Raw genomic sequence first — 13,789 nt, forward strand, 5'->3', positions numbered from 1 at the left:
TTTTCAGTATACACATAGTTCAGTAGTGTTAAGTACATTCCCATCATTGTGCAGCCCATCTCCAGAACATTTTCATCTTGCAAAATTGCACCGCTCTGCCTATTAAGCAATTTCCCATTCCCTCCTCCCTGAGCCCTAGGCAAGCCCTAGGCAACTATTCTGCTTTCTGTCTCTACGAATTGTATTATTATACTCTTTTTAAAGAAGATTTTATTTATTTATTTGAGAGAGAGAGAGCACGTGCAAGGGGAGGGGCAGAGGGGGAGGGAGAAGCAGACTCCCCAGTAAGTGGGGACTCTGATGTGGGACCAGATTGCAGGACCCTGAGATCATAACCTGAGCCGAAGTCAGACACTTAACCGACTGAGCCACCCAGGCGCCCCGCCTTATCATACTCTTCACAAACTGAGGATACCAAAATTCAAAGAGTAATTTGCTTCCAGGAGACAGAATCTGGACTGAACCCAGGCCGCTGTTCATGCTCTTAAGCCACTTTGAAATAGGGCTTCATCTCAAGGGCATCTGCAGTGTGTTCTACTTCCCTCATAACAATGATGGTACCTGTGTGCCCAGGCCCTCCTCTGTGCCCATGTGTTGCCGCCACTCTCACATTTAATCGTCACAGCAGCCCCACGGTCATTGTGAGGGGCTGCGTCCTGTCTCCCCGCAGTGTCTGATACCGAAGAGAGACACAGGAAGCATATTCGGTGAACGGGGGCCTATCCGATGCTTTTAAGTAGACTAACTCATACTAGATAAGTTTGTTGTACGTTTTTAATGCAATTGTTTACATTTTTGGGAAAAAAATGATCGTCTCAGGAGAAAACCAGCTGAAACTCTGGAGCTCGTAAGGAACTTCCCAGTCCTCTCCACTCCCCCTCCTCCTGCGAGGCGATCTGCTCTTCTCACCCCAGGCCAGCCCCAGTCTGCACCCCCCTCCCCAATCTGCACCTCATCACCAGCTCTGTTGATCCACAGGCCAAAGGCTGAGGCAGGCAGGCAAGGGGACATAAGAGACTGTCCCTACTCGGCTTCCTCCCCCAGCCACTCCACCCACACTCTTCCTCTAGCCCAGCACAGTCCCGGCCATCCTGGAACAAGTTGTGTCCTTTCACGCCTCCCTGACTTCGCACATGCTGTTCTGAAGACTGGAATGCCTTCCCTCCCCTCATTCTCCACCTCCGAGACTCCTACAGTCTCTGCGAGCCAGCTCAGATGTCACCTCCTCTGGGAAGCCTCCTCCCCTGCCCTGTGCTGTCTGTCCGCCCCCTCCTCTGCACAGACTTGCTCATCGTATACTACAGCACTTGGACTGCAACGAGCGACCCGGAGTCAGTGTGTCCCCCATGTCCCCAACTCCTTGTGCTCTGCTTGGAGCAGGGGTCAAGAGGAACCCGGGGTGCTTGGATTTTTCTTGATGTTCCTAGGACATTTGAAAATGAGATGGCAAAACAAGTTCACAAATAAATACTGAGGCATGTTTTTCCACGTTTAATACGTTAATGGCTTCTAATACAAAAAATCACACCATAATTGTGCTGCTCACAAGATGATCAAAGGATTTATTAAAATACAATAATGTAGGGTGCTCCACAGGCATAGTGGTCTTTGTTAATAAGAAACAAGCTTAAGGACACAGAAAGAGGGTCTTTGATCAAATTGGTCAGTGGATCTGACATAACGTATAACCCCATTCGGAGATAATGTCAAAAGCCTAACTTGGAGACCCCGGCCCAGAGGTTCTTCTGGCCCCTTTCCGTGATGAGCGGCTCTGCTGCCCCCTCTGTACCCAGTCGGTGCTCGGTGTTTGCCGAATGATGGGAACACGTGCAGCTTTCCAAGTTAATTATTGAAAATTCACATACAATAAGTATTCCTGAGAAACAATGACGTCCTGAACAATAGGGCAGGAAGCCACCTCCTTCTCCAGTGTGACCCCCCAACCCTCAGAGTCCCGCTGAAGGCTGCAGCAGGAAGCCCCTCACCCACCGTCTTTCCTCCCCTCCTTCCCCAAGGGCACCAAAGGCAGTTGGGCTTTCCCTTTGCTCTCAGCCTCTCTTCTCCTCCACCCTCTAAGGGTCCCAGGTGAAGAGAGAGAGAAGCACTTACTCACAGAAGGAGGCCAGCAGCCAACCTGGGCTCCGAGGGAGAGAGAGTCGTCCAGCCCCCAGGCAGGCCTGAGGAATAAAAGAAACATCGAGAGGACAAAGAAGGACTTAGAGCACTGGAGCAAGGGGGAGAAAGGCCTAAGGAAGTTTACAAAGCAATCTGTCAGAGAAGGGATGAAAAGGGAGCCCCGCTGGGCTGAGAGGCTCAGGGGCTCAACTCACCTTAGGCCCAATTAGAAATGTGCAATTACTGCACCAAAGTCTGAACTGACACACCCCACCCCCCCTTCCTTGTCCTTGTCCAGAAGTTTCCCTGAGCGCGAGGCCTCCACTTTCTGAGTTCTGGCAGCCTCAAATACCTCTGCTCTACTGGGCTCAATCTACCAATTTGCTTGAATCCACCAAACTGGCCCAACTTCCAATCCCCTCTGGATTTCCAGCAGAAACACCACATGAGGGGAAGGCCACCAGCAGGTTCTCACAGCTCCTGGGCCACTCTGACTTCCCAGATTTTCTGAGCCAGTGAAAATATCCACAGGCCTTTCTGGAAGTCTCCCCCCCTACCCCCGCCACCAAAGGCAGGATAAATAATAGTAACAGCTATCATGTGAGCGTTCCTTCTGCGTAGTGCTTTATGTCACCTCACTCAGTGCTCACCACCAACTGAGGGACGATTGCTCTGTCTTACAGAAAGGGAAATGGGTCTGCAGAGATTGAATGACTTTCTAAAGGACAGACAGCCAGGATTCCAACTCAGGTCTGTCTGTCTGACCTCAATACCCCACGCTCTTCCCACTGCGGACACCGTCTCTCCGGGACCCTCCAAAATTCCTTTTTCTCTTTCTTTCTTCTTCTTATTTATTTTTGTGTGTGTGGTATCCAAATAAATTTCAGATGGGGTAGGATGGTATAATTCTGAGCTATCTAAAGAATTCCTAGCCTCACAGCTGGGGATGAGAAGAGGAGTGGGAGTGGGAGAGTCGGCCTCAGGGCTGGGTAGGGTCCTAGCTCTTTTTAGACACTTGAGTAATTTAACCATAAATAACTGGGCACTGGGAACAGGACACTCACTAATAAAAGCATAGCCCGGAGTCATGTTGGGGGTTGGTGGGGGGAGAATTCAAGTCACTCAGTGGGTGGATATATCTGCAAAACAAAAGAAAAGCCCCTTTCCCAGCCCAGGCAGAGAAGTCTCCTGTAAAGTTAGAGACAACAGGCTTCTGGGCACGTAGCCAAGGTTCTGGGGATATTTATAACTTGAAGAGGGTGGGAGTCCCTAATAAGCTGCTATATTCTTTTTCCATCACTTCCCTCTCCAAGGCTACAGCGAGCTCAGAGCTCTTCCCCACGCAGAATGCCTGCTTTCCCTAGTGCTCGGCTGCCATTGTCTAATTTTCTCATCCTGGCTGGGGAAAGGGAAGGCTGCAAGCCCTTCCGTTCGGAAGAACTCCAGTTGAATGCAGCTTAGCTGCTGCTGGTGTTTCTTGGCTAGCTGCTGTGGTCTCAGGGATCTGCCTATGAGTCTGTGGTTTCTCTGAGCTGCCTGAGAGTCTGTGAGTCTTTGGGATCCGCCTACGGATCTCTGGGCTCTGCAGCCAAGTCTAAGGATTTGAAATCTACCTGCGGGACTGAGATATCCGGGATCTGCCAGTGATCTCCAGAATCCTTCCAAACACCCGAAGTCTCAGAGAACTCTGCCTGCGGATTTGGAATCTGTTTGAGGCCTCTCAGATCTTGGAGCCGGCGATCTAGTGGATCTTTTGCGGGTCAGGAGGTAAGTCTGTTCTTTCCCCAGCTGGGTTTTTCGGCTTCCCACCTTCAGCCGGTCAGGGACTGCTAGCATCCTGAAGGTCCACCCGGCTCAGGGCTCAGAGGCCCAAGAACTCGTCCGTGCAGGAAACCGTCAGAAATCCTTTTAGGAGACAACCCGTCAGGGATGATAAGGACCACTCTTCTCAGCCCTGAGGCCGGACTCGCTCCTCCTTAGGCGCCCTATCCCCCACCGTCGCTTCTGTATACCCTCAGGGTTTTCGCATCCTCTCCACTGGGCGCAACTTAACCCGCCCCTCAAGGGGCGCCCTCTTTAGAAGGACAAGGTTGGATGCCCCTATAGGGTTAAACAGCGGTGGAGACAGGACACCGCCTGGCCAAGCCGCGTACCGCACTAGCCAGCGCACCCGCGGCGCAGGGTCTCCTGGGAGTTGTAGTCTGGGTAGCCGGTGAGAGTGCCGCAGGCACTGCTGGGAGACGTAGTGCGTGGGCGGAGCTCAAAGTTACAGCGCGGCCGCGGAGTCTCCCCTGGGGAGTGGGCGGCTGCCGCTTTCCTCTCAGGCCCCGGCTGTCAAATGAGGGCCAATCCCAGAAGAACCCAACACAGGCCAGCGTCTAAATTAGGCCCGAAGTCGAAGTTAAGGCCCGACTCAAGATAAGCTTCTAAGGTCGTGAGGAGATGCAGGGCAACCTCTCTGGTTTAATCGGGCTGTGGTCTCCAAGTGAAGAAAGCGGAAGATACTACGCCCTGGCTAGGAGGACGTGCTTCTTTCCTCACCCTTTTGTTCTTTTCCCTCCTTGGTTTTTGGCCTCTGACTGGCCTTTGTACGCCAGAACGGAACTCCAACTCCCGGCAGGCCACGGGGGCATGCGCAGGCGTGATAGGGTGCCCAGCCACGCTCAAGAGGTGGGCCTAATGTTCGCCATCTAATTGGCAGAGCGTTTTGCGAGCTTTGCTCGCTGATTGGTTGAGGTAGCTGCCGGAAAGGGCCCAGCCTCGAGATGGGAGAGCGGAGGCGTTCTGTGGGCTGGGCTGAGAGCCTCCTCCCCGAGACAGCATCGACTTGACCCCCCGGCCCGAGAGAGCCCGAGCCAGGGGGCTGTCTTAATAAATTCCTGCAGTGCCTCCACCCTACGGTGGCGGAGACACAGAGGGCGGGTCGCGCTCGAGGGTCAGGGAGGAGAGTGACCCGGCCCGGGTCCAGGGCCCTCCCCACCCGTCTGGCGGCCAGAACTCCAGCCCTGGGGAGTGGGCAGGGCCTGTTTTCTGTGCCTCACGCCCTGCTTTTCGCCTCCTTTAGCGCTGTCTGCTAGCTGCTTTCCTGCTCTCTCTTCTGGGAAGCGAATCCTTGAGTCCGAGATGGCAGCCACCCTGCTCATGGCTGGGTCCCAGGTAAGCCGGGGGTGGCTTCTCGGACCCTGCCTCTGCTTACCCACCTTGTCCCGGCGTTTCTCTGCTCTGCAAATCCCTGTTGGCAATTCCCAGGGATTCGTAATTCACTCGCTTCGGTATTCTGCCTCCAGGAACCTCAGTACCAGGCCAGTATAGCCACAGACAAGCATTTATCGAACACCAGCTGTATGCCTTTAAATACTGGGGAGACAAAAGATGGATGAAACGGGCCCTCCCTGCCTGCTCACAATCTTTAGGGAGACAGACGACGCATCCGGTTAACCGTAATACGACGTGATAACAGCTTTATTTGTCGTAGGAACAAAGTGCCAAAGTGCCGTGGTGTGAGAACCAAGAAGTGGGAGTGATTAATGCTGGAGAGTCTGAGGGAGGAGTGGAGCCGAGCAGGGGTTGGGGGCACAGAAGAACAGTTGGTACTGGAACAGGGCCTTAAAGAGTTGTAAGATCTTGCTAGTCTGAGAAAGAGATTCCAGGAAAAGGGGAACATTGTGAGTAAAGGTATGGAGTGATGTAGGTGATGCTTGTGTTCTGAGAAAAGTACCGCTAGAGGATAAAGTTCTGGAGTGGGCAGGGACATCTGGCTATGGAAATAGCAGGGCAGCAGCTGGTAAATGGCTCCCTTCTCTACCACATCTCTTTTTTTGCCTGCTTATTCTCTCGACTCTTCAGTTAATTCCTTTTGCCTTCTCAATGATTCTAGCCATGTCTCTAATTTCAAGAAGAAAAACTGGTACTCTGGATACCAAGTAATGAGGAAGCATTGTGTGATTTCAGGCACCTGTGACATTTGAAGATATGGCCATGTACCTCACTCGGGAAGAATGGAGACCTCTGGACCCTACACAAAGGGACCTTTACAGGGATGTTATGCAGGAGAATTATGGAAACGTCGTCTCATTAGGTAAGTAAGGATTCTCTCTCTCTCCACCCCCACATTTTCAAGACTCTCAAAAATGGCTTAACTCTTCCAGCACAACCTAGTTGTTTGATTTTTAAAGATTTTTATTTATTTATTTGTCAGAGAGAGAGAGAGCGCGAGCGAGCATAGGCAGACAGAGTGGCAGAGGGAGAAGCAGGCTCCCTGCGGGGCAAGGAGCCCGATGTGGGACTCGATCCCAGGACGCCGGGATCATGACCTGAGCCGAAGGCAGCTGCTTAACCAACTGAGCCACCCAGGTGTCCCTAGTTGTTTGATTTTTAAAGCAATTAATTGGCTATTGGCTTGAGTTCAGTCCACAGGCAAATCTTTTGAGTGTAGGAACATCAAGGTCATATTGTCTAAAAAGAAAAACTGTTTCTGCCCATTTTAGAAACATTCAGATTTCTTGTGCCCTGAGTCATCTACCCTTCTCCAGCCTGTTTGTACAGATCACTGACCAAACAGGTCTAACATAATGGTGCGTGCCAGGATGTAAATGGCCCTGTAAATGGTGATTTTACTGCAAGATTGAGGGGAGTTCTGACCCAGGTTCATGGGAGGGCAAAAAGCCACATTTTTGTGTTTGTTTTGGCTTCAGAGCCCTAGCTTTGGCTGAGTTCCTTTATTTATCTGGAGCAGGTACTTGTTTAGAGGGGATTCAGAGTTGATCGTAGGTTTTGAGTGTGTCAAATGTTCAGGAGAATCATGAACTAAATGAGATCACAGATTCTGTTAGGCAGTGAAGTGAATTTTTTTGATGGTCTGCAGACCTGTCTACTCTTGGCTATCCTTTGGTGTGGATATAACTAGAATAAATAATATATTCTTGAGCTGAATGGTCTTTGACTCACTTAGTCTCCTGGTAACACTTGACAGAAGTTAGCAACTGTGTATGGTTCACTAGGTCATCTGCCATTCATTAAGACTAATTCTTTTTTGGAAACCTTTATTTCTGTAGCCTTTCCCAGAACAAAAGGCAACTATGAGAGGTTTTGTTTTAAACTTGGGCTCTTTCTGATGTTCCAAGATTCTTGAATCTCTCCTTTAGAAAAGTAACTAGAAATTAAGTTATTTACCTAGATGTATTGCAGTCTCTAATCCAAATATTCCACTCAATCCAACAAAAGCATGAAGTGAGAATCTTAAAGAAATGTGAATTTATATGGCTATGGTCCAGCCCAAGTAGCACTTGTTAGAAGAATGAAAGCATGAAAGAACACACACCGACACACACACACACACACACACACAGAGAAAAACAAGTTCCTTTCCCAAATAAATTTGGCACTGGGTTAATAATATTTACAAGGTTTCTTTACCTCAAGACTTGTCAGACCCTTTAATGTGTTAAACGGCATGTGAATTTCTAAGAAGAGGCTATTGGATGCGCCATGTACCAAATGAATTTATCCATGGACCCTTTTCTTCCAGCATACCTATTAACCTCTTTGTTGAAGAGTATGCTAAGAAACCGACTTGGAAAATACAGTGTCTGGTAGAAAGTTTCTTGTAGACAGTGGTTGTATATTTTCATTTTCATTTGAAGACTGTATTTATTTAATGTCGGGAATGTTCTGAGCTGTTTTTGCATCCTCCAACCTTCCCTCCTCTATTCATATAAAAAGGCCACTGGGAAGTAGCAAGTAACATTTGGCAGTCACTTTTCCTGTCAGTTAAAGACTTGCTATAGCTAGACAAAAATGTGTTTTTTCCTGGGCACCTGGGTGGCTCAGTGGGTTAAAGCCTCTGCCTTCGGCTCAGGCCATGATCCCAGGGTCCTGGGATCGAGTCCCGCATTGGGCTCTCTGCTCCTCGGGGAGCCTGCTTCCTCCTCTCTCTCTCTGCCTGCCTCTCTGCCTACTTGCAATCTCTGTCTGTCAAATAAATAAATAAAATCTTTTAAAAAAATGTGTTTTTTCCATAGTAACGCAGTAGATTCTTAGTAACTATGACATAATGGTAATAATGAAGACTTGAAAAGTTAAGAACATAACACACAATCCAATCACGCATAAAATATCTAGGCCCTTGGCTTTTAGAGATTCTAATATGGAGTCTCTTATATTTTCTGTTTCTGGCTCTTTTCTTTCAAAACACCAGGAATATATATAATTTTCATAAAGAACCATTAACTCTGTGATCAGACAGACCTGAATTTCAGTCATGGCTCCACCATTTACTATTTTATAAGCCTGCACAAGTCACTCCTCTCGGTCTTTTTTTTTTTTTTTAAGATTTTATTTATTTGTCAGAGAGAGTGAGTGCACAAGCAGGGGGAGCAGCAGGCAGAGAGAGAAGCAGGCTCCCCGCTGAGCAAGGAGACCAAAGTAGGACTCGATCCCAGGACCCTGGGATCCATGACCTGAGCCAAAGGCAGATGCTGAACCAACTGAGCCACCCAAGCGTTGCCCTTCTCTGGGTCTTGGATTTAAATCATTCATAGGGTGGAAATCATCATAATGCTGGACTTTTGGGGTGGTTGAAATAATTGGGATAAAGAACTTAGCATAATGCCTGGTACACAGTAGATAAATTTTTGTGTGTATTTGCCAGTATTATTATTATGACTGTTTATCCTTTATTACAGATTTTGAGATCAGGAGTGAGAACGAGGTGAATCCAAAGCAAGAGATTAGTGAAGATGTAGAATTTGGGACTGCCTCTGAAAGACCTGTTGGGAATACTGAGGAAAATCCTGAAAATGAAGAGGCCTTTGAAAGCGGGGATAGATCAGAAAGACAGTGGGGAGATATAACAGCAGAAGAATGGGTAAGCTATCCTCTTCAACAAGTCACTGATCTGCTTGTTCACAAGGAAGTCCACACAGGCATCCGATATCATATATGCTCTCATTGTGGAAAGGCCTTCAGTCAGATCTCAGACCTTAATCGACATCAGAAAACCCACACTGGAGACAGACCCTATAAGTGTTATGAATGTGGAAAGGGCTTCAGTCGAAGCTCACATCTTATTCAGCATCAAAGAACACACACTGGGGAAAGGCCCTATGACTGTAATGAGTGCGGGAAAAGTTTTGGAAGAAGCTCTCACCTCATTCAGCACCAGACAATCCACACTGGAGAAAAGCCCCACAAATGTAACGAGTGTGGGAAAAGTTTCTGCCGGCTGTCTCACCTAATCCAGCACCAAAGGACACACAGTGGGGAAAAGCCCTATGAGTGTGAGGAGTGTGGGAAAAGCTTCAGCCGGAGCTCTCACCTAGCTCAGCACCAGAGGACCCACACAGGTGAGAAGCCTTACGAGTGTAATGAATGTGGACGAGGCTTCAGCGAGAGATCTGATCTCATCAAACACTATCGAGTCCATACGGGGGAGAGGCCCTACAAGTGTGATGAGTGTGGGAAGAATTTCAGTCAGAACTCCGACCTAGTGCGCCATCGCAGAGCCCACACAGGAGAAAAGCCGTACCACTGTAATGAATGTGGGGAGAATTTCAGCCGCATCTCGCACTTGGTTCAGCACCAGAGAACCCACACAGGGGAAAAGCCATACGAATGTAATGCTTGTGGGAAAAGCTTCAGCCGGAGCTCTCATCTCATCACACACCAGAAAATTCACACTGGAGAGAAGCCCTATGAGTGCAACGAGTGTTGGCGAAGCTTTGGTGAAAGGTCAGATCTAATTAAACACCAGAGAACCCACACTGGAGAGAAGCCCTATGAGTGTGTACAGTGTGGAAAAGGTTTCACTCAGAGCTCCAACCTCATCACACATCAAAGAGTTCATACGGGAGAGAAGCCTTATGAATGTACCGAATGTGAGAAGAGTTTCAGCCGGAGCTCAGCTCTTATTAAACATAAGAGAGTTCATACTGACTAAGTCCTGTAATTAACAAGAAATGATTCATTTGAAGGTACAGTTTTATTTGATATCCAAGAGCTCTCTCAAGACTGAGCTTCTTTTACCATACTGAATTTCCATGTGGGCCACAGGTTAAAACATCAAAGAAGATAAGCCATTTGCAATTCTGACCCACAACTCTGGGAATGTTATCTCTTCCTCCAAAGTAATGATTTTTATTCATTCGATATTAATGAATTACTTCATCAAAATCAGCCCCACAAATAACTGGGAATCGGAAGACCAGGGGATAAATGCTGGTAAATACTCAGGCCTGGAAATGGAGTAAAACTTTAAAAGTTATTTCTCTCATCCTTGGCCCAAAGAACTATGCTAGGGGAAATGTTGGACTGTAATAGGGTGGTCACAGCTGCTTCAGAAAAAGACAACCAGAGACTGCCCAAATTGCCACACCTATTCACTCTCTGTAGTAGTTGGGCACACACATCTTCCCCTTCAAAAGGCTTTTTCCTTGAGTTGCTCATGCATTTGTCTCTTTCCATCTTCCTGAGAGCAGGATTCTGCACGATGAAGGCGATGATCAAAACTTTTCTCATTGTTTCTAATTTAACTTTACTAAAGCTTGCATCTTTGGAGAAGCTAACTGAAGATACAGATTGAAAGGAAAAATGAGACACAGGTTTGGGGACCAAGGAACTCATCAGTGGTGGTGACTTGAGCAAAAGAGATGCCCACTGTTGTTATCGCCATTAATCAGAATGTATTCATTTTCTTTGGGAATCACTGTAGGGAACATATCTTCCAGGAAAGCTAGGACCATACTGATGGTGGAGTGTAAGGAGCAAGTGGGATTGACCACTTCAGGGAAGGAAACACAGAATTCCTCCCCAAGGAATACCACCGGTCCTTTCTGTGTTCTTCCCCCTCTGCCCTTTAAGATCAATTCTCCTTATACTGCTGACTCTAGAATTTGATAAGGGCCACATCCCAGTGTTCATCTAGGCTTGCATAAGGGCATGTGTAATGTACAGTAAAACGTGTATTCTTGTAATTTTTCCAGTCGTGGAAACTGTATTCACACAGAATTAGCATGTTCTTGGGTGATGTTGATCATGTGACAGAGCTACAGACAACTTCAGTGTGAGAAATGTCCTTTTGTTTTCATTTTTTTTAAGGAAAAAACTTAAACAATAGTGCTCTAGTGTGCACTCTCCTGTAAGATCTGTCTTTGTACAAAACTAAGCACTTGTTTCTGTGTATCAGCCAATTGGGGGAGATAATGACCGGATAGAGAGATTGATTGTCCCGCTCTCAGACTGCATTATCTTCTCTTTGGCCTAGTCACAAGGAATTAATAAACCTAGATAGGAATATATCTCCATCCTCTCAGTCTACAGAAACATGTAGTTAAAATGAGAGTTGACCCAATTTAAACCTGTTAGTGTCAGATCCTCTCATCCCAGCCCACCATAGGAATTAAGAAATACCCCAGATGTTGATGCTTACCCAGGCTTTTGGGGGTGGCAGTGTGAGGGGACTAGAGTAAGGAATATATATTTTTGAAAGTGCCCCCAAGTTCTTCCTACTGTGCTTTATCGTGAGTGTTGTAACATTTGAAAAATACTTCTGCCATAGCTCTTTGGGACTTGGTGTGTTAAGGGAGCCAGTGGTCTCTCGGGGAGTCTACTAAAATGAGTCATTAGGACCCACAGCTGTGTGGAACTGGATCCTTTGCAGTGACACAGCCTTGAAAGTAACACCACCACTCCCTGAAGGAGGTTTCTTTATTATGTTGCCTCTCCTATTGAAATACAAACTGGGGCAGGGAGCATGTTTTGTGTTCTATACAAAAATCTAGCCGATGGTGGGTATTCGTATTTTAATTGTTGAATGACTTACATGTTCTTGATGACTCAACTCCAGTATGTCTTTTCCCGTGTCAGTGTTGCTAATGGTTTTAATGAATAACAAAGTTCTTCTGTGGTTTCTGTGAGCCACAATGGGCGTCAGCTTTGGAGTGGCCCCAGAAGACAGCATCCTCATGACCCAAGTATATATCACTCCCCGTTTTCTTCTGCCTCGCCCCAAGCTATTCCTGCTGCTGCTTTTGGCTTCTTAGAGGTGAGTGGCTCAAGAAGAGGCTTCTGAGTGCCCCAGGCTTCTCTCCATATGCCTACACTCCAGCTGGGAAGTTAAAAGGGCAAGGGCCAGACCACCTGTTTTCTCTCTTTTTTCCCAGCTGCTGCCCATTTGCTGTGTTGAACTTTGTGTAGAACTTATGCATCAGACTCTCATGGCTAATGCTTTTTGCATGTCTTCTGCTCCCCAGTCTCTGGCTGCTTCTGCACATACCCTGAACACTTTGTGCCTGTTTTCTATGGTTGTGGAGAGTGAGTGAATAAGTAAGTGTGTAGAGCAGTTTTTCGTACGGTATTGGTCGCAGTTATGCTAGTGTCTACATCTGTATTCTAACAATATTCTATAATTAAAAGTATAATTTTTAAAAATCAAAACACTGAGAATTATTTTAGTCATCCACCACTGATTCCTAAGATGGCATTTCATCAGATTCATTAAAATGGGGCATGATTGTCTTTACATTAATGCATTTGTACAGATGTTCTTGTGGAAATGGGGGAGTACATTGTTTTCACACATGAGTGAGCCCTCTGGATAGTGCCAAAATTTGGGAAGATGCAAAAATCTGGGTAGTTTCCTATGAAGATTGGGCTGGTGGCAAAAGAGCATGGAAGTAATTTGGTTATGAGTGGCCCATTAGCTTTGGAGAGGGAAAAAGACAAACACATCCAAAAGCAGAAATGAGAGGAGGCCTTGTTGCTTTAAGGAGGTATTTTTGGGTACCTGTTGAGAACGCTGAAACAATTTCTACTGAACCAGTACTGGGATCCCAGAACAGATAACCTCTCAGAAACAGTCAAAGGCTCTCTGTTCAGGACAGTTAATTTGCCTAAGGCAGTGATTATGTATTACTAGGGTGTGGCTATGTTTTCAAATCACTTACAAGCAATTTTCTTTGATGAATACCTTCTTTAAAGGGAGGGCCGGGCTAGGCAGAGGGAGAGAGTAGAAGTGCTTTAAATTGAGGAAAAACACAAATACGGAAGAAAAAATGTAACTATACCTATTGCCAAAACTTGGAAAGGGAAAGAGGTTTTATCAAAACCCTTTAAAAAATTCTATTTTTAAAAACTGTTCAACAGTTTTTATTTCTGGGAGGAAACGTTGAAGGAAAATGCAGGCTCACCCGGAGCCTCCGCTCTAAAGGTATTTGATATGTTAATGCTTCGCCATTATTGTAAAGGAGATTTCCTTTGGTGTGATCTGTTCTCTAAGAGGCTAGGTTAGGGCTTTGCTTCCAAGCCGCTAGGATACCAATGAACACACTGAAATGATAATTTGTTAAGTGGTTCCCTACGGTTTCAAAAGTTGGTATTATTTGAAAAGGAGTTCCTATGCCCTGGGAGAAATGGACTCTTTGAAGCCTTAGTTAGATACCCATCTCTACGGTAGCCTGGGCTACTGCTTCTCTGTTGGGGACTCCAAGATAAAAGGTCATTAGTGAAAACAACTGAGGAGTGAAACTAACAGAAGAAAATTACCTTGTCATGACCTAAAATTGTTTCATAGTTAATCCCATTTTAAAATCTGTTTTCCTAAATGCCTCATGTTCAAAGTTTGTATCATTTTCAGCTTCTCCAAAGGTGGTTTTGTTTTTTCTTCTTGGGGAGAGTTTCA

General features: G+C 46.7%; 1 protein-coding gene and 1 long non-coding RNA gene across 2 annotated transcripts; one reads left to right on the forward strand and one right to left on the reverse strand.

The window, feature by feature from the left end:
- Positions 1-1,458: 1,458 nt before the first annotated feature.
- Positions 1,459-4,710, reverse strand: LOC308341487. Its single transcript, XR_013966710.1, has 3 exons — positions 3,729-4,710; positions 2,110-2,177; positions 1,459-1,876 (listed from the first exon to the last, which is right to left on the reverse strand). It is a non-coding gene; the product is annotated as an uncharacterized lncRNA (long non-coding RNA).
- A 1,362-nt stretch (positions 4,711-6,072) lies between these two features.
- Positions 6,073-12,535, forward strand: ZNF436 (zinc finger protein 436). The gene is made up of 2 exons (XM_080801321.1): positions 6,073-6,193; positions 8,799-12,535. Exons 1-2 carry the CDS (start codon positions 6,088-6,090, stop codon positions 10,049-10,051), a joined length of 1,359 nt encoding a protein of 452 aa, XP_080657447.1. The 5' UTR covers positions 6,073-6,087; the 3' UTR covers positions 10,052-12,535.
- The last annotated feature ends 1,254 nt before the right edge of the window (positions 12,536-13,789 follow it).

Source organism: Martes martes, assembly GCF_963455335.1.
Source record: "Martes martes genome assembly, chromosome: 4".
In the NCBI taxonomy this organism is placed as follows: domain Eukaryota; kingdom Metazoa; phylum Chordata; class Mammalia; order Carnivora; family Mustelidae; genus Martes; species Martes martes.